This window comes from Cuculus canorus, chromosome 14, assembly GCF_017976375.1.
Source record: "Cuculus canorus isolate bCucCan1 chromosome 14, bCucCan1.pri, whole genome shotgun sequence".
Taxonomy (NCBI): Eukaryota; Metazoa; Chordata; class Aves; order Cuculiformes; family Cuculidae; genus Cuculus; species Cuculus canorus.
The window spans coordinates 12463595-12483879 of record NC_071414.1 but is presented as its reverse complement, the minus strand read 5'-3'; the positions used below and the strand labels follow the sequence as shown (position 1 = coordinate 12483879).

The following is a 20285-nucleotide window of genomic DNA, read 5'->3' as shown; positions in this document are numbered from 1 at the left end:
TACATCTGAGAGTATTTAAGCAAACATTCATCTTGTATCCAGTGAGACTATTGCTCAAATTACGGGAAAGTGATAGTTGGAGTGGTAAGGAAGAGTCGCAAATTCCCATTCTGATTTTACCTGCTCTCCTGGAGTTCTATAAAGTATTTACCTTCTCTTTCTGGCGTTCCTTTGTTCCTATCTTGAGAAGAGAGTTGATATTTTAAAAGGAAGTATCGGGGGAATGAGACATCCTTGCTGGCTACAAGAAGCTAGGGCATTTCTGGCAATACTGAGGGTTTCTTTTTTTTTTTCCTAATCAAGTGCTGTCTGAATTCTCTGAACGGTTCTTCTCAACTCCAAGCTGTGTCTTCTTGCTGTGAAAGATTTATTACGCCAAACAACTAGCTTATTCCCCACAGTTCTTATGAGCCTTGAAGCCTCCCTCATCTTGGTGGTTATGAGTCTGTCAAGTCATCATTTGTAACACAGACAAGTTTCTTAGGTTTGGTTATTAGTTTTCTGCAGCCTTGCAGTTGCAGTCCTCGGTTCCTTAAATGATCTGAGTGATGAAGGGTATATAAAAAATGAAGTTTTAATAATGCAGATAAGAGTGTTGCTGATTGACGTGTTCAGTTTATGGGTCGGTCTGGGTGATGCTCATAGCCTGACTGAAATCTGAGCAAGTATTTGAATATCTAAAATAGGTATCATTAGGTTTCTCAGTTAATGGGCAGTGGATATAACCTGAAGAGTACTTAACAGCATCAGCTGGACTGGATATTCTGCTAACACAGGTCTGCCTTGGTTCTGCTGAATGCAGGTGCAGTTTTTGTGAAGCTCTGGCAAGATAATTATATCTCACAAGATTGGTTTCCTTCGCAACCCTTGGGATGTGGGTGCAGCTTTCAATAGGAGAAGGTAATGTCTGGATCCTGATGGTTTCTTTGGGAATCTTGTTCCACCTGCCCCTGGAAGCATCTTGGCAGTTCTCTTCCTCACCTCTCCTTTCACATTTTGCTGTATTTGACAAATTTTAAACCAAGTGATTTTTATTACAGCCACTCTCAAATCTCTTTCATGTGCTGGCTGTCTCTGCCAGTCTCTGACCATGTAAAGTGTTGGAGTTTGGGACTGCATTTAATTTGCTGCCCTCAGTTTCACTGTTATCCAGCTCTGCTGTTGCTTGTTGTTGGTTGTGTTGTTACAATCTGCAACCTCTGCTCAGGTGGTTTTACCAGCAAGGTGGCTCACTCTGCGCAGCTCCACAGCATTGCTGCCTTGTACTTAGGAAACACTGAATACAGAGGGTTTGTTTCCCGTAACACAAGACGTGCGCAGGTCTCACGGTGAAGAAATTGCACTGGGATACTGCTATTTATGCAGATCCTTCTTAAAGAGTGCTTTGGGAGAGTGAATAGTTCATATCCTATAGTTAATAAATCCAGATTGTATGTGTAAAGAGTGATCTGTGCCAGTCGCCCTGAGGCTTTTACAGCTAAATTTTGACAGTATGGACTCCCCTGGGATGTAGTTTTTAAACCCAGGGATGCCGTTTCTGCAATTGCCACTCTGAATGGGCAAAAATGAGGGAGAACCCAGCACAGCGGTGTGGGGAAACCCCCCACGGGTAGAGGAGGGACGGGCACTCCCAAATGGGGGTCCTTTTCTCCAGGAGAGGGCTAGAGACATGTTCAGGGCTCTGGATTTCTCTCTTCTATGGGCACTAAATGCTCTAAAATGATTATTCAATGCATCGTCTACATGTTACAGCCCTCCAGGTTGCTCTTTCTACACCTGGGAGCCTGTTGGCCGGATCATCCCTTCAGGTAGGTGATGCCGGGGGGGCTCTGCCAAGCCCTGTGGCTGCTCCAAGGAGCAGAAAACCTGCGGATAAATCCCTTCAGAAAAAAGACGGGTGATTTAAAATGAACCGGAGGTGACTTCAGCTGTGCGGGTTGGAGGCGGCAGTTCCCAAACTCCCGCCCGTTGCCCCCTTCCCTCGGGGAGGAGCTGCAGCCGCTGCTCCCGCTGCCCACGAGGTGGCACTCGGGTGACGGGAAACCCCTGGCGGGCAGAGGGGGCAGAGAGCAGAGTGGCTCGGCTGGGAAGGGGCCGTAAAGATCACCCAGTTCCAACCCCCCTGCCATGGGCAGGGACACCTTCCACCAGACCAGGCTGCCCAAGGCCCATCCAGGGCCATCCAGGCTGGCCTTGAATCCCTCCAGGGATGGGGCAGCCACAGCTTCCCTGGGCAACCTGTGCCAGTGTCTCACCGCTCTCATGGTGAAGAAATTCTTCCTAACGTCCAGTCTAAATCTGCCCCTCTCCAGTTTATACCCATTGCCCCTCATCCAATCACCACAAGCCTTTGTAAGCAGTCCCTTCCCAGCTTTCTCGCAGCCCCTTTCAGGTACTGGAAGGTCCCCTTGTGTTGGAGGCATAGCCCATGGAGGACAGTTTGCTGTGTCAGACTAATCCCAGCTGCCACAGGGCCCTGGGAGCCTGTCAGCAGCCAGAATAAACTGAGGTGGGTCTGACTCATGCCAAATCCCAAGCCACAAGTGTGGAAGTGGCATAAGACCACGTGTCTTTCTTCAACGCACTGATATGCACCAGGCACAGCTCAGTGTAGCAGAGGACAGGGCCAGGCAGCACAACGCCATGAGGAGACAGACGACTCCTATGGTTGCGTCGCGGGTGCCTGCCCCACAGAAGACAGGACTTTAGGGACCCAAGGCTGTCCGAATGATTTGTGCATGCCAGCACAATTATGTTTGCTCCTTGTTTATTCCACTGTGTTTTCTAGTCTTAAGATGTGTTTTAATTTAAGCTGCTCTCACCTCAGCACCCAGCTCCAGGCAGCCCCAGCAGAACCCAGGAAGAGATAAGGCAACGGCGCGTAGAGCCGGGAATAAACATGCCATGGTTCTCTAAGGTCTCCTCGGAGCCTTCTCTTTTCCAGGCTGAACAACACCAACTCTCAGCCTGTCCTCGTAGCAGAGGTGCTCCAGCTCTCTGATCATCTTTGTAGCCCTCCTCTGGACCTGTTCCAACAGCTCTATATCGCTCTTATGTTAAGGATACCAGAATTGGACACAATTCCCCTAAAAATGCCTCCTTGCGAGGTTGCTCGGCCATAGGAGCCCATGCTGGGCTCTCCACCTGTCTTCTCCCTAATGGCTGAGGGTGTAAAGGGTGGCGGAGCTCCTCACTGTGCGTCCTCTAGGTCCCACCTGTGTCCCTGGGAACAGGTGGAGGGGGAGACCTGGGCATCCAAAAATCCCAACTAGATCAGTGGAGTGCATGTGGGCTATTAGCCAGCTCAAGGCCTGGAGTTTGTATACACATCAGACCCTGTATTGCTGCTTTGTGGTGCCTGGGTCAGGCCCCGAGTGCTGCAGCCCTGGTGTGAATGGCTGAATGTTAGAGCAGCACTGCTCAACGGGCTAAATCAAATTCTCCTTGACAGGACTACAGGCAATGGCTATAAACTGGAGAGGGGCAGATTTAAACTAGACAGAAGGGGGAATTTCTTCACCATGAGGGTGGTGAGACACTCACACAGGTTGCCCAGGGAAGCTGTGGCTGCCCCATCCCTGGAGGTGTTCAAGGTCTGGTTGGATGGGGCCTTGGGCAGCCTGATTTAGTGGAACATCCCTGCCCATGGCAGGGTGTTGGAACTAAATCATCTTTAAGGTCCCTTCCAACCCAAATTATTCTATGATTCTCCCCTAAAAATAGTTGTCCTGGAGCGATTGCGTGGCTGAAGTCACTGAGAAAGAGCCCCCAGCTCCAGGCCAGGGGCTGGAAATGGGATGTGAATGGGAGGAACTGGCCAAAACTTTGTCACTGTGTTTTGTCTTAAAGGCATTTTCTGCAAACTGGTTTCTGGATCTGGCACCAGAGCCTGCAAAGGAAACACTAGGATACGCAAAATATCACTGGATTTGTTGCAGGGAATGTACAGACAAATCTGAAGACCTCGCTGGGAGGCAGCCTACTTAGCAGAGGGGACCATCGCTGAGTCAAGATGCAGGAGCAGCAGCACTGCCCTCACAGGTCACCATTGTGTGTGATTCGGGGTATAAGAGTAGCAGGAGTCCTATAGATGTTCGATGTGTATGATGACCCTGGTTGTGGGAGGAGAGCAGGAGCTGGTGCTGCGTGGTGGTGGGCATAGTAAAACACAGCTGGAAACAGCAACTGCTAGGAGATGTCACCCAGGCTGTGAAACAGGCAGGGCTGGTGCTCATGTGTATCCATGTCTTGTCATATACAGACAGGCTGAAATTATGTATCATTTATGCACAGTGATGCAGTGGAGTAAATCCTGTAAAATAATATGCTTTGAGAGTATGGATGCTCTTACAGAGCTCACTGCAAACCCACCAGCACAGGCCTGAAAAAGGAAACCAGTCCCTTTCTGTCCTGCCCTTCTAGGGGACAAAGCTCAAGCACAATAAGATTTTCCCATCAGTGTGGTCGATGGAACAATCATATGATGTGCTGATCAGGAAAAGGATGTGGGAGTTTGAGTGGAAAAACTGATACTATTGTGCTAATGGCATAGAGCAGCAGGAAGGATGGCAAACAGGATACTCCGCCGTGCTCAGCGGAAAGAGCACAAAATGATGCTGTGGCTGCAGAGGTTGGGCTCAGCCATGGTCTGGATTGTGGGCATGGGAACAGCTGGACTTGAAAGAACAGGGTTACTCATCTTACACTTCTCTGCTGGGAAGAAGGGCTCTTTGCTGACTCTTTTGGAGAAAAGCAAGTCAATGTAGGGCAATATCCCAAAGTTATCAAAATGCTGGAAGAACCAAATAGAGGAAACCTTATTTTTATTTGCTAGGAGGCTCCAAAATGAGAGCAGTGGGAAGCTGGAAAAAGCAGGGAGAAATACTCTTGGCAGGACCTCCTTGCATCAAGGGCTTTGCTGGGAGGCAGTCTCAAACCCAGGGATAAAAAGGTTCAAAACAATGCTCAAGGAAATACATGTATGCCTATCATGCAATGGGGAGATACTCTCACAGTGACTCTTCTTCCAGTGTTGCTTGGCTTTGTCTTTGAGGTGAATCAGTATTTTGGCAGGCTTGAAAAACTTTTTGTGAGATGACAGCGCTTCCTGACCTACACTTAGATTTTTGATCAGGGGTGTGAGCTTCATGGCTAAAAAACGCCTACCAAACTGGCACAGGCACATCTGAAAGCCAGACGGCAGCACTCGCAGCCCAGCTGCTCCTGAAGGTTTTCAGCTGAGCTGGCTGTTTCTGCAGCCAAGCCGTGAGCTGCAGGAGGAGGTAAGGGAGAAAGTCCTAACTTGCCGCCTTGTGATCACCATAAAAATAGAAGTGTTTAGATCTGAGAGCAAGAAATGTCTTTTATTTGTCCTCCTTTAGAGGACTCTCGCAGGGAAGGGGTCCTGTGTAGAACGGTCTTTGTTCATAACAAGTTGGTAGGGTCAGCTGTGGTATATGAGAAAGGGTTATCTAGTGAGAAGTGCTGGCTGTGTTTGCTTCTCAAATTGCATGTTTGCAGTGTTTCATAAACCAGATGTTTATGAATTAAATATCTGTAATTGTATAGAATACGCTCATTGAAATGTGCACCTGCAGGGCCCTCCTGAGCGTGAGCTCCCAGCCCCTTCTCCTGTTGATGTTGTGAGCATCGGTGGGTGATGTTGCAATGTCACAGTGAAACTGAGTGGAGGAGTCAAGGTGCACTGAAACAGGTCATTGACGTCACTTGCTCCCAAATCAGCCTGACGGTGTGGATCACTCAACTCCAGTCTCTATCAGCTCACCTTTGGCTCTCAGGGTGTTGCTTGTATCAGAGTAACGTTTGCGTGCATGGGGCCTAGTTTACAACACTGCCTTGTGTTGAGGCTTGTCCTCACATGCTGACAGTTTTATACTGGTAAGATTATTTTAAAAGCAGCCATGTGCTTGTCATTTCTTGTTGGGTCAAAATGTTCTGAATCCACCCCTTCCTCAGCTTGCTGTTTTAATTAAAACCATGATCCTTAAAAGAGGATTGTACTGTCTCCAAGTATTTAAGAGATGGCAAATGTTAGTGCAGCAGTGTGAATTGCTTGCCGAGAGCCATCCTCTATCCTGGCCTCACATCTATTACCAAGTGTAAACTAATGAACAAAGAGCTGGCGTTTGTCACAATATCCAGTGTAAGGGCTTTCGAAAAATGCTGCAGGCTGACATGAAAAGATTGCAAGAGGCTGCAGCCCCTGACCTCGATAAAGGCTTCAAAGGAGGCTCCTGAAAAGTTTTTTGCAGCACAAAAAAGAAATTCTCCTGGTAATGTAGCAACCAGTGCACTTTAAAACTACATCAAGGCTTCTGCTGACTTGGTGGAAACATCATCTTTGTTTAGCATGTAAATGCTGCTCTGTGATGTCTTTTTTTCCTCCATTAAAAAAAAAAAAAAAAAGCACTTGAGACTTAGAAGATGAGGGTACCAGCTTACACATCAGCCCACCTGCAGCGCCTGAGCTGGGCAGTGTGCGAGGGAAGGAGGAGCTGCAAGAGCCACGCGGGATCCAGTTCCCAGGATGGTCTGGGATGCTGAAGTCCTAGCTCCCAGAGGGAGGAAAGACCCTGCCTTTCTCAAAGAAAAAGGTGGGGAAATTGGGAACTGCGTGGGTACCCTCCTTTGCTGGGAGTCTGTCCCTGTGTGGGAGCAAACAAAGAAGCCTGGGGCGGCTGAGGGAGCCCAGGGGCTGTGCAGTGCAAGGAGGTGGCAACAACGCAATGCACAACTCTGCTTTGTGGGGGAGAGGCTGCTGAGCTCACGCAGTAGTCATGCTGGTTGCTTGGCCATAGCTGTAGCTTTGTCTGTTTTCCCTCTCGCCCGCTTTTGGCTGCTCCAGCTGCTGAGCTGCCTGATGTTGGGGTTATGCTCTGTCGCACACCAGGTCATTTGCTTTGCCTGCAGCACCATCGTTTCTCTTGTCAGGCTGCAAGTCCTAAAGCCACAGACAGATCCGCGTTCTGCCTGTGTTCTGGACTGTACCCTGCTGGACAGTATTCCTGAGGCCAGGAGCCATTGCTGCAGACAGGCTGGCTGCTGGCAAGAACAGAGACGGGGGCAGCTCATCTGGCCAAAGCAGTTAGTCTTTAATTAAGTTAAAAACTTTCACCCTGCCTCCTGCCACCCCAGGGCCTGAAACATGGGCTGTAGGCGCTGACCCTCCCTGCCACAGCTGCGCTGGCCAGTGGGCCATAGCCAGGGGCATGGGCAGAACCGGGAGCTCCCAGCAGGGAAGTTTTTCCAATCCTTTTTTTTTCTGCCATACTTAAAGTTTCTCATGAGCTGCAAGCCCCAGCGTGTAGGGAGTAGAAGGAGATGAGCACCTGGTTTGGCTCTTCCCCACAGCCCAAAGACAACGGCCAGGGGACAAAGATCAAGCACGACCGTCTGCCATCAGCAGCTCCCGCTGCGCTCAGTCCCCCTGGTGCTGTTCTGGACTGAGTCCAGCTGACGGGAGAGGAAAAGGCACCGTGACAGTCATGTATGAGACAAAACTGGAGGATGTCCCAGCACCAGGTTGGGAGATTCATCCACGTGGGACCAGGAAGCTGAAGGCAGATGCTTTCTCCTCTCCTTTTCACAGCTTGGAGGAACTTGGGAGGATGTGGTCCCCTGGCAGGAATGGCTAGGGACAGGGGTGAGCAGTGGCTAGGGTAGAGAGGCATGTGAAAGAACAGCATTTCCTGGCTTTTAGGAATTTAACCCTTAGTGTTCTTTCATCAGAATTTTGTTTGCAAATCAAAAAATGGGGAAAGGTTTTGGTAACCTCATAGTATCACCAACAGTTTGTTAAAAGACTAATTGCCAAGTAGCTTATGCATGTGGGACCATTAGTAATTCTGTAGCTATGCAAATTAAAACAGTGATGTATGATTTATAGCTTTAATAATGTTCTGAAGGCTCTTAAATTTTAATCACTTGCAACATCCTTTTTAATATTCAATTACTTTATTAACTAATTAGGTCACTTGCTGAAAAAGCACATAAGGTTGGCGCTATTTTAATATCGGCTGAACATCACAAAATACCTTTGAAATGGTGTAAATGGTTTATTTATTTTAAATAGATCATTAAGATGCTATAATTAATAAATCAATTACAGAAAAAAAAAGACAAGAAAGTGATAGATGCCAAACCACAATAGTCCTGGCTTCTCTGCTTGCTTTATAGGTGTTCACGGGGATGCTGAACTCTGTGAACGTGGCCACTGAAGCACCTTCCTAGGTAATTCGTATTCAGCTGAAAGGATGAAGATTTGAGATGTGCTTGGTTCATTATAGATGCTTTTCATATGAATTTAGCTTTCTGATTGATAAAAGCTCCACAAATGACCTTGAAAAGTTAAAGTATTTAAAAGGACAGCCCTCCTTCACAGCTTGCTCTTTTGTCTGTCTCAAAAAAGATAAAAACCCTAACATCTTAGTTCTGCTAATGCTGGGATGAAAAGCAGGTTGCTAATCAGTGACCTACCTGCTATACTCAAAATGGATGAGGACTTGCTCCTGCCCAGGGATACCGGCTGCAGCAGCACTTTTACTTGAAGCAATAATAGAAAATCGTGTCCCTGCAACCCCCCTCGAGATGCTCTCCTGTAGTGCAGAGGTTTACACCTCCAGTTTAGACCAACCCTTGGTGTAAAACCTTAAGTCTGAGAAATTAGAATTTGTCACCAGTGTGGCTGCATCTCCGAAACAGACTTTGAATAATTTTTGTTTTAAAACTCAGGTAAGAAAAATACTATTCAAGGAATTAAGTCAACCTTTCTAACAGATTTTGCCTTAGATTACATCGATGGGTTGATACAGAGTGCAATAGTTTTCTCTCTTCAGAAGTTGCTAGAAAAGATCTGCAATAATCCCAGAGTTAATTCTTCCTATTTTAACTTTTATTGCTTCTGTTTTCTCATAACTAAAAAACATAGATCAGGGTGCAAAAAGCTTAATGCCAAATGATCTTTCCAAGACTGCTCTTCAAAACTGACTTGCAGAAACCCCAATTCCAAATCTCATTTTATAGAGTTTGCTGAGAAATAACACTCTTACTGTCTAAATCTGGCTTTAAGGCAGAGTCCAGGCGAAGTACAAGACTGCTACCCTAGTTTCCCAGAACCAAAAATAAAGCTACCCCTGTCTCTGTCCCAGAGGAGCCTGCAGACCAGTTATTCAACAGTTGACAGGAATTTGTAACATCACTGTGGCTTAAGATGAAATTACAGTTTTTCTCTTAGGAAAATTCTACTGAGTTAACATTTTGCATCAAAATAATTATCGCAGCTCCAAGAGGCTCAGTGTGTTGAGCGTGACCGTCCTCTGAAAGGAAGGAGTTGCTAAACTGACCTGGGCTGGATTAGCCAGCTGTGCAGAAGGGATAGGATGCCTAAAATAATGCGAAATCCACTTCACGTTTTATGGGAGCTGCCACAGGAAATAAAGTTGTAGAGTAATACAAGATACCAAACGTTGCTGCAGGCTGGGACACCGTACGATGCTACACAGCTTGAAACACATGCAGATACAGCTCTTAAAGGGGTCAGAGATATTTATACAGTCAAATGAGGTCATTGTCACTGTTTTTAAGAGTGTTTATTTCACCCTACACCAATCCTGTTGTACAACATGGCTTGTGGGGCGTCCTTAGTCCCCTTACGAAGCCCCAGGTCCCCATCAAATCGGTGCATTTTTATCACATTCCTGTAACTTCTCCCCAGTCATTTATTCACATGATCGATTCCTGTGTTCCTCAGATCGTTTGTGTAGGAAAACCCACATCCTTGTATGTCAAACCAAAAGACAGACTAGCTACAGCTGCAAATCAAAGGTCACCAGTGCCTCATACACAACTGGTACCAGGAGAAATAAAGAGGCAAAATGCAGCAGGAGCCACCCGCAAAGCTGTGCGAGCCCAGCCCTCTCCCTCAGCCGCCTTCTCCTCCACGGAGCCAGTGGTACCAAGGAGTGACTGTTAACCTCCCCCACTCGATTCAATGTGACAGTGACACTTCACAGCACATTGCATCCAATCTCATTTGAAGCTGACAAAGATTGTTTCTGTTTTATATCTATTGGTTTATTAATGGCCTACAGCCTCTTAAGCAGATGCATATTCATTAGATAGCCAGCTGTTAGGAGGTTCCCAGATGTCGAAAGTAGCTCTGTCTTGGAATGCATTCTTTTTTTTTTCCCTCTTATCATGAAACAAAGTAATTGTAGGTGTATTAAAGAACCAGTTAATTACTGAACCAGTACTTTATGGCATGATTTAAAAAAACAAATATCTGCAAATGTGTGAGGAATAAAGACATTTTTGAAAACTGAGACAAGCGGAGCCTTCACTGTGCTGTACACATCCAAAACTTACACTGATGTAGAGACCTGGATTACTCCATGTAAAGATCTCCCAGCTGCAGAGATCCAGGGATACACTCAGTTCTGCAAAGGCACCTTCCTTCATTTCCACATTCTGCAAAATTTCTCTCTTGCTTCTTATCCTGCTTTATCTGAATGGTGGATTCAGAAGCACATAAAAAATGAAAATGAGACACATCTCCATTTCTAAAGGTCATTTTACATGGAGAAGCAAATTTCCACAGCATCCCAGCTGGATAAAACTGTAACCAGATCATTGAACAAGCTGTACAGATTGACTTACAAATTCCACAGGTCATTCTTTTCAGTCTCACAACATTAACTGGGCTCACCCAGTTGTCCCTGCATCTTACTTTTTTTTTCCTTTCTTCTTCCTTTCTTCACAGCCCTAAAAGCGCTCTCAAAGGCAGTCCTGGCAGCATGGCTAGAAGAACGACCATCCTCCTGCCACGACCCCTGCGAAGACCTTTGCCCACTGAAATGTTTAAAAGATTCAAGTTGGCCCCAAATCGAAGTGATTTAGGGAAAGAGTTTCACATTCATTCTTTGCTTCTGGCTGATGGGAATGCAGTGCATGGCTGTTTGCTCCATCTCATCCCACTGCACGTGCCTCCAAGGAGCAGCAGCACAGTGCTGCTTTGTCCCAAAGAAGGGGCTGCGCTTCAATGACCAATAGAGGAAGAAGAGGGCAACTACTGTTCCCATGCTGCAGGCAGAGCTCCTGGGGGAATAATGGGAAGCATACAGGTATTCAGTACTTAGCTTCCAGTTCTGTCAGTCAATTCCGTCAGCAAGTACCTGGAGCGGCACAATAAGCAATTTTTCACTGTGCTGGCAGTTCTAACAAAACAAAAAGTTTCCATTGCAATCAAATATTTTACTTCAAACAAAGTTTCAATAAGTGTGCAAATCCAGTGGGTTTGCCTGAAACAATTCTGAATTTCAGCCAGTGATGAATAAAACTTGAGGGGAAGGAAAAAAAAAAAAAAAAGAAAAAAAAATTCGCATCTCCATTAAAAGGTTTAATCAGAACCAAGCGATGGTACTATAAAATGTCATGTGCTATAAAAGTGTTTACAGTCATGCACAGAGGAACATGGAGGCAATTTTGTAGAGTGACTCCTGGAGCAAAGGCCTCTGGGAATAAAAGTGTCTTTAGATATTTGTTATCCTGTTATAGTTGATATCACCTTGAGTATACAATGCCTGCCTGCATTATGTAAACACTTCATTGATAAATCCCTCCCCCACCTCCCTTAAGCTGTGTCAGACCGTTCTTAGCTGACAGATATAGCTGAAACAGATGCTGCTATAAATACCCTTGTTTAGCTGCTTTGAATATAAAATTTCTTTTGTAGAACATGGTGGATGCTCCACTTATCACTGAACTTGCACCTGTGCTGGAGTTTATTGCTCCTTTGTACACATTAACATGCGTTTTTTGAATGATTCAGTAGAAAATACATACAGGGTTAGCTTCTGATGCCCCTTTCTCCTCAAGTAGAGACATCCTTTACGAAGGATTTCACGAATTTTAACTGAACTCTTTCCGAGTTTAGAAGACGCACAACCCAGAGGTGGGAAAAGTTTACCTCTTACAGCCAGTTAATTCCCTCTATTTACTCACTGTAGGCTATAAACTCCCATCACCATTGCTGCTTTTCAGCTTAGTGTGAAGAGATCACGCAGCTACGCTGGCAATGCTCAGAAAGCTTGCTGTCTGGGATTTTTAAGCCTCATGCACTTTTGCACACTACCAGAGTAACATAAGCACTCTTTAAATAAAAACAACTAAACAACAAGCTGTAGAGTACAACCTGTGAACAGTCTGGGAGGAGAGCAAGGGAATCAGATTTTTGCCAAGGGGCAGCAGGGAAAAAACAAACACGTGCCAGTAGGACAGCACAGCATGCAGTCAAGCGCTAGGTAGCACACAGGCAGCCAAACCTAAGCTTCTGGACAGTTCAATGACACAGGACCTGGCTTTAAAAATGAAAGGAGTTGCACTAACAAACGTAGCATGAGTTAGGCTATATAAGGCAGCAGACAATAAATGACTGTCACCATTCACACAGTAGCTCATTTGTATTTTCACCTGGAAAGATAACTTCTGTATTTAATATATTAATCTGCTTGTACCTGAAATATCGAGATGGAAATATTTTATGATATCCATCTTAAGTTCAATATTGTGTTAAGCAAATACAACCCATTTTATATTTGGTCTTTATCTAAAGGTAACATTCTGCTCAGCGCCGCTACCTGTGATCCATGTCTTTTAACTGGGGGAGCAAATGCGATAACAATTCTGTGCAGCAGGCTTTCATCACTGGAGGCCAAAGGTGCCTGAGGATGCACCTGCCCACGTTCTGGAGGAATCCTTCTGGGTTTTCTTTATGTTTATTTGTTTCAAAGGACTTCCTTCTCACCCACCTGCAGACAATCTGGCTGGCCGAAAAATCTTCTTTTCACACTCCATACAACCTTCTTCATAATTTAGATATTGATCCGTAAGATGAACAACATAAGGTGGGGACTGCGAATCAGTTCAGTGCTACAACTGCTCCATAAGCCTGTGCACTCTTTACCAAGAGATAATGGACACAACCACAAAGATCCACTAAACTCTAAAATGTTTTCTACTGGAGTTATTCTAACCCATGACAAATGTGCTTCATTATAATTCATCTCTTGATTAGAAGGCTCAATTACTGGTTCCTCTGAAAGGACATGAGCAAGGAACAAGGACACGATCTTTCAACTCAAAGCTGACTATTTCACCAGCTGAACTTACCTTAAATGGACAGCATTATGAATAGACTCACCCTACTCATCAGAAAACCTCCTAAAGACTATTGAGGAGCACACCAACCCTTCAGCACAACGAAGACAGCAACACTGACTATAGGTTTACTTTTCCTTGCCACCCATCCACTGCCCCAGGAACCAGCTTTCTTCCCACCACTATTTTGCATATATTGAACCAGTTTGAGTCTTCCTATCTGTTAGAACTAGAGGTTTTGAAGATGATTATTCCAAATAAGTTTAAAGGTTTCAGAACAGGAACCAGAGCGATCTCTCCTACTCAGCCGTTAAAGCCTGCCTTGATTACTTTGATGTAACAACACTTGAAAGCTCCTATTCTTTGAAACTAATTTAAACACATTGAATTGTTGAAAGATTAAAAACCGCAGTCAGCTAATTACACTCACTCTCATCTCTTATTCAGCAAATGAATCACTTTTCATTACCACTTAGCTGAAGTACATGAATTTCTGCCTAATTAGAAATGTTGTAGATGGAGCATTAGCAAGGCTGGAGCGGGTCAGGATATCTTGCCTGCTTCATTTTTAATTCCTAACAGTAGAGCCAGATAGGAAAGGCTTCAGATAAGAAGTCATTAAACAATTTTAAATTATTTATAAAAATTACTTTGCCCAAATTATAATTATTTTTTTTTCCCAAATGCTCTCATAAACGTCAAATGGAATGAAAGGAAAAGCAGCCCAACATTGATTTTAATGAACATTTTAATGTTATGTATAACAGAACATTATGAATACAATGGAAACAAAGTTTTATCAATTTAATAATAAAAAAGAAATCCAACATAAGAAAAGGGAGGCAATAAATTTCATACCTATAGTATAGTGCTTATTCTTAACAGTATTCCCAGCTTGTGAATATAACAATGTCCTTATATTCCAGATTCTAGAATCATGCTTCATGTGAACTTAAACACAGAATTACAGAAGGAAAAACAAAACCCCCAAAAACCTTAATCGAATCTTTTGTTTTCAGTAAATCAGTAAAATCTTTGACTGCTACAGGTTTCCTTTATTAATATATATATATTTTACTCCTCTATTGGATTCCACAGCTGCTAATGCCATATTTACACAAAAGAATCACCAAATGTCATATAAAAGCTAAGATCGAATGCTGTTTGATTAGGTAGGGTTATAGATTTACATAACTTCACTGTAATTCATTGTGTTATTTTTTTGTAATGATGCAAAAAATAAATATTTTTGTCATTTGAACGCTCCTGATGCCTTAACCCAGTGGCTTCACAGGGATATTGGTGATACAAAGGACGCTAAGTGCCACTGCAAAAGAACTGCAAGAAAGTGCATTTTCTGGAGTTTTCTGAAAGGAAACCTTCCAGCAGTCTTGGATAAAGCTTCTCCCAGACCTGCACTGGATATCAATTATAACAACAGAAGCATGTTAAGACCCCAAAAATCTGTTGATCACCAAATTGCTGAGAGAGGATTTTTACAATAAAAATTTGGGTAATATAGCAGTGTGGCTGGAACAATAGCAAAAGTATATATACATTCCAGGTCCCTTTGAATTAGCCATAATCACATATGTAAGCTATTTTTGGACAAAAATATATATTCTTATAAAAAACTGATCATAGTACTTGGATGACATCAATTGTGGCGTCAGTGGTAGTAAAAGGAATGATCTAATTATGACAAAGCGATCAGGGAAAGGGGAAAAGAAAAATCAAGCTTTTCAAGAAAAAAAGAAAAGTATAAAATTAGATCCAAAGATTTTTACCCAACCCCCAATTCCAGTCTTCTATCATGTCTCAAGTTAAAATTGGTTCTACATAGGAAAAGTTTTTTGATGGTCTCAATACAAATTATTTTGCAAAATCATCTAACACGTTCCTTAGAAGAACCTTTCACCTCTCCAGAATTTGAACACTAGTTATTTAAACACTTAGAAAATAGCTTTTGGTTCTTTATGTAGACACTTTAACTGATAAAGGAAAAAAAAAAAGGTACTGATCAGTGTTTTCCATCCCTTCCCCAGTTATAGTTGTGCAGCTAAAAATCCTTCATTCAGTCTGCCCATTTATTTTCATTTTATTTCATTTCATTTATTTAATTTACAATCTTTATTTGCTAAAATTGGCAAAATTTGCAAAGGCATCTTGTTTGGGTTGTACAGTCCCAGGAGTGAGAGAAGTCATAGCGATATTGGGTACTCCCATTCCTATTGTGCCCATCAAACCCATTCCCGTAGCTGGTACTCCCATGTTCATGTTTATTCCCATCATTCCCTGGTTCATCATAGGCGTGGGTCCCATGGAGGTCATTCCCATCGTACCTGACATCACATTGGGCATTCCCATCCCCACAGGAATGGGTCCTCCCATCAATGGGCTTGTCTGGGGTCGAACAGGCATCGCGTTAGGCTGAGGATTGAGGTTCACGGCTGCAAAGTTTTGAGTCATAACATTCATAGGTTGTTGCATATCTGCAAAAAAGAACATGATGCAAAAAAATCATTAATCAGAATCTGATGCTGAAGGTGCTCATGAATTTTAAGAAACTTATGTGGTAACTACTGTGAACAAAGATATGATGGCCAAAAAAATATAGCTATTTCACTTATTTTCCTATTTCTATGCAAAGATTCAGAAAACTTCTATAAAGATTTAAATAGCACTTTATGTCCATACATACACCTCTGCATATTCTAGAGAAGTTCCAGAGATTAGGAAGCCTGAAATCAAGACACAGCAGTGGTGCAAATTCTTTATATACACACAGAGATACCAGCCTCCCTGCACATCAGCCTCCATTCAGAAAATGCCACTTGTGTCAGAAGCATCACCATAGCTTGAAAAAGTTATGACTAAATATAGGAAAATAGTAATTGGCAGAATACTCCGTCTCAAGAACAACCTACTAAACACATACTGGGCTCAGCGTGCATGCAAAACAGTGCAATAATCACTTACTTTGTTGCTGCATCATGGTATTAAGTGATGGCTGCTGGGGTTTGGAAGGCTGCATCCCAGGTACCAAATTGTCCAAACTGATATTTACACTGGGATCTGACCAAGTTGAGGGTAGAGTTTTGCTTGTGTTCTTCTGCACCATCTCTGTGCTTGCATTATAAAGAGGGTTAGGCTTCGGCATCATCGTGTTCACACTTTGCAGAGGCTGAAAAAAAGTTTGTTCGGATCCAATTGAAACAATTTACCAATAGGATTTAGGATTAAACAGCAAGTCAGCAAGTGTTAATTTCTCCACAGAAGACAATATAAAGCCAATGAGATTTTTAGCCACTAACTGCTCTTCCAAAGCAGTGCCTGCCACATGCTCTTACGCCTTTTGAATAGGTTAAAAGAGTATTTTGTAAGCTAGGACAATTTTTGTAAGCTAGCTATGTAAGCTCCCATATCAGTATACAGAATGACAGTGATCAACTGCAGTCAAGTTTTGAACTCAAACATACTGTTCTTTTCCCCCCCTAACACCAAGCTGACCTGTTGTTTCAGTCACCTTCCACTGAAGCAGACATTTCTGTGTTTTGGAGAACAGATGAGTCCTCACATTCATCTAGTTGAGGCTGGAAACCTGTAACATTTTGTGGAGGATGGCTTTATGGTTTAAAATGCCATCAACCTTCTCTTCCTCAAAGCAGAAGTATCTCATAGAATGTTGAAGACCATCTCAGAGAAGACTAGTTTACAAATGGAAGCTTTTCAAGAACATTTGACACCCTTTCTTTTCAGAAGGCTCCTCAACCATTGTCAGACAAAACTCTCACAAAACGCTGATCACATCTGAGTGACTACGTGTGGACTCCAGGAGCAAAATGGATTCAATTTCAAAGTTGTGATTAAGGAGAAGGCAAAAGATTCACTGAGGAAAGTGTCATTGGCAAACTGTACAGGAAGCAGCATACCTGTGACCTTGACATGGGTAAACCAACACCCACAGCGCTGGAGCTCATCATGGAGAAATTCATACTCTGTGAAACGGTCATGCTTGTTTGAGAGGGGCCCATCAAATCAAAAAGGTCAGTAGAATTGGAAGCGGTTGGAGGCTGGCCAGAAGCTGGCTGTGAGCTACTGAAGAGGTCTAAAGCTGGCTGCTGTGTTGTGGTGCTGAAGAGCTCTCCAGAAGCAGCACTAGGACAAGGAGAAGCTTGATTGAAGGCACTCCAGTCACCAAAGTCTCCATTTCCACTTGTTGCTGTACCTGAAGGAAAGGCAACAGCGTGGGAGGAAGGAAGACAGAAGACTTAGAGAAAGGCACTAAGCAAATGCCATATTCCATGAACTGAAACAAATGAGAGCTGATCTGTGTCCGTCCACATTAACATCTGCAGGTAGAACCTCCATCTGGACCCTCATGCATATTCCAACAATTTTAACAAGGTAGCAAAGGAAAATATGAAACACCCATGCACAGAAAGTAGGATGTTTCAGAACATGTCACCTGTAGATGCCAGACAAGTAGGGACAGGTTTTCTTTAGCTGAAATATGACTGAAAGGTAACTTAGGGGTAAATTGGAGGATCTACGCAAAGCTACACCTACAACTTTGATAATACTTAACAACTTTTTATCTCAGTGCTCCAATATTTGCCGAGAGAACCATTGTAAGGAATGAATCACTTCATAAAACAAATTCCATCACAATAAACCAAAGAGAACTAGTTCAAAATTTGGTTATATGCAATTAGTAGCTCTCTGTAGAAAACAACGTTGAGGGGAATAAAAACCAGAACTCTGAAAGCAGGTTGACGGGGAATTCTTATGTGAGGTGAGAAGGAATAATTTCTTCCCATCCCATAAGGTGCTCATATAAAAAATAATGAGTTTTCTAACTTTGATTCTTGAATTAAATACGTTGGCTTGAAGCAGAAATTCAGTCTTGGATCTAAGCAATCCTCTCAAGAGAAGCTTTGCTGAATCCTCAGTTTATCACTTGAACTTTGTTTCATTTCAATGTATTGGGGTTTTGGTAGACAAGCATTTAAATCAAAACACAGTAACTTACAGCTCACGCTGCATCTTACTGTGAAAAGCCTAACAGTATAATCTGTTTGTGTGCAACTGCAAGGGTACCTATGTCTGGATCACAGATGTCCAGAGGCACAAAGCAGTGAACTGAGAATGTGTCATAACCTTTGAGTCGAACAGGAGGAGATGTTACCTCCCCTAAAAACACATGTTTTTCTATTAACAAGAAAAAGGTTACTTCACAGAAATGATAGAAGAAGAAAAGCTTACAAAAACATCTACAGGAGATGCAAAAAATAAAGGAACGCCATTTAAACAGCTCTCACTACTAAACAGTGAGCCTTGTTCCAAGTTTAGGCCATGGTACAGGTAAGCTTTTTGATTACATCACTGATAAGCTCAGTCACTGATAAGCTCAGTGCTTCAGCTAAATCACAAGCAATGCCATTGCCAGACAGACTTTGAATTCTAATGAACAGTTAAATCATTCCTTGAATTTCTTCAGATGAACAAACGAAGACTCAAACAAAACTTAAGGCAGGTGAATCCAGTGCTGGTTTCCAAATCCTAACCTATACAGTGACTAGGTCCATAATGGCCATGCATAACAATTTTCTGCAACTGTATTCTACCCACTCAGAAGGTAACGGCAGTAATCTCTTACACTCCATGTGAATATTTATTACCTTCAACTTTTAGCCACCTTCACCTTTATCAATACATTAGAATTTAAAGAATGGTAGGAGAGTAAATCTGTTCACAAAATTCAAGTATTGCCAACAACTTCAGTGCACAAAGTGGACAAATATTCATTAGCTTAGGGCCTTACTAGAACATTTGCTTTGATCTCCCTCATAAAGAGGGACTATACTAGAATGTTTCAATTAGTATTACATATTAAATATTAAAACCTACTTTAAATATTCCTGATAGATAAGTAAATGCTGAGTGTGCTCCTTCTATGTTCAGACCCGTGCACTGAGCACCAATAATGGAAGTGGGGGGTAAAAGGAATAAGGTTTTGCCCCTTCAGTAGAACTTCAAAGATGATTAATCAAGAAAGAAAAGATTTCTAGAGGGGCTTATGCTGTTCAGGAATGATTAATCATTTCACAAGACTCCTTGTCCCTTGCATAATGGTGATTGGAATAGATTAATCATGTTAATGCAGATAGTACAGGCTAAATTGATACAATCCTTTAACGCACAAATTATTTGCATAGTAGGCGGCTTTGTGTTTGCAAAACAACTTGGTTTTGACTAAGAAAGCCTGTAAAAAAATTTAGAGCAGCTATTTCCTGCCAAGCAAATTAAAGGTGTATTAACTAATCCAGGACCAGCAAAAGTTTTCCTAACACTTTTCCTTCCAAAAATAAAGGAAGAAATATAAACATGATGACTAAAAGCTGGCTCACAGGTAGGTTTGCTGATCAACCTCTTCTTTTCTCCTTCTCTTAATCCTACACCCTTGCTGAGAACCCCCAGCCAAACATCACTACTGCCCAAATTAACTTAAAAGAAAAAAAAAAAAAAAAAAAAGGCCAGTCACCTCTCTCCACTCCATGTTTGTTTGCAGCACTGTCCTGTCTGGGTAGCACTGTAGACTTCCAAAACCACTCCACCAGAAGGAAGCTGATCACTTAGGCAACTTCCCAGTATATTTTTTTCAGTCCAATTTCACGGGAAAATTTTTTTCAGTCAGTGGCCGTGTCTACATCATAGCTTTTATTTTTGCATGCAAAATGATGGCATGTGCGCTGAGCCAATTGTATGGACACGACAGCTCTAAACTGCATGCCATGCAACCCAGGCAAAACTGACTGCTATCCCAAGCGTTACTAAAGTCTTGCTCTTGTGATTTGCAGGGATCTGATCACGCTTGCCTTAAGTAAAATCTAGGTATCTTTTATTTAGTAGGCTCCTCCTAAAAGGGAAGAGACTGTAACAAATCATTATTTAGTCAAGCTAAAATAAAGCACTGGTCAGCTCCATTCCACAAATGCATATATGCAACTTCCAAAGCCACTGACAAGGCTGCACTGGATATGGAAGATATGATTAAATTCCCCTCCAGCATATGAGGTCTGCCAGTAGTAACCTAGACATCACTGGAAGCA

At 43.1% G+C, this 20285-nt stretch overlaps 1 protein-coding gene across 3 annotated transcripts in view; it reads right to left on the bottom strand.

Annotated features, from left to right (window-relative positions):
* Nucleotides 1-13954: 13954 nt before the first annotated feature.
* The window catches only part of CLINT1 (clathrin interactor 1), a 50364-nt gene continuing 44033 nt past the window's right edge, over nucleotides 13955-20285 (bottom strand). For 2 of the 3 annotated variants that reach the window (XM_054079615.1, XM_054079617.1), the window contains exons 10-12: nucleotides 17106-17401; nucleotides 16153-16357; nucleotides 13958-15665 (exon numbers count right to left, since the gene is read on the bottom strand). In XM_054079615.1, the coding sequence (XP_053935590.1) occupies nucleotides 15304-15665; nucleotides 16153-16357; nucleotides 17106-17401 (863 nt within the window). In that variant the 3' untranslated portion in view covers nucleotides 13958-15303. Of the gene's footprint in view, nucleotides 15666-16152; nucleotides 16358-17105; nucleotides 17402-20285 lie in introns of all 3 variants that reach the window. The other variant, XM_054079616.1, reaches the window with a different exon arrangement.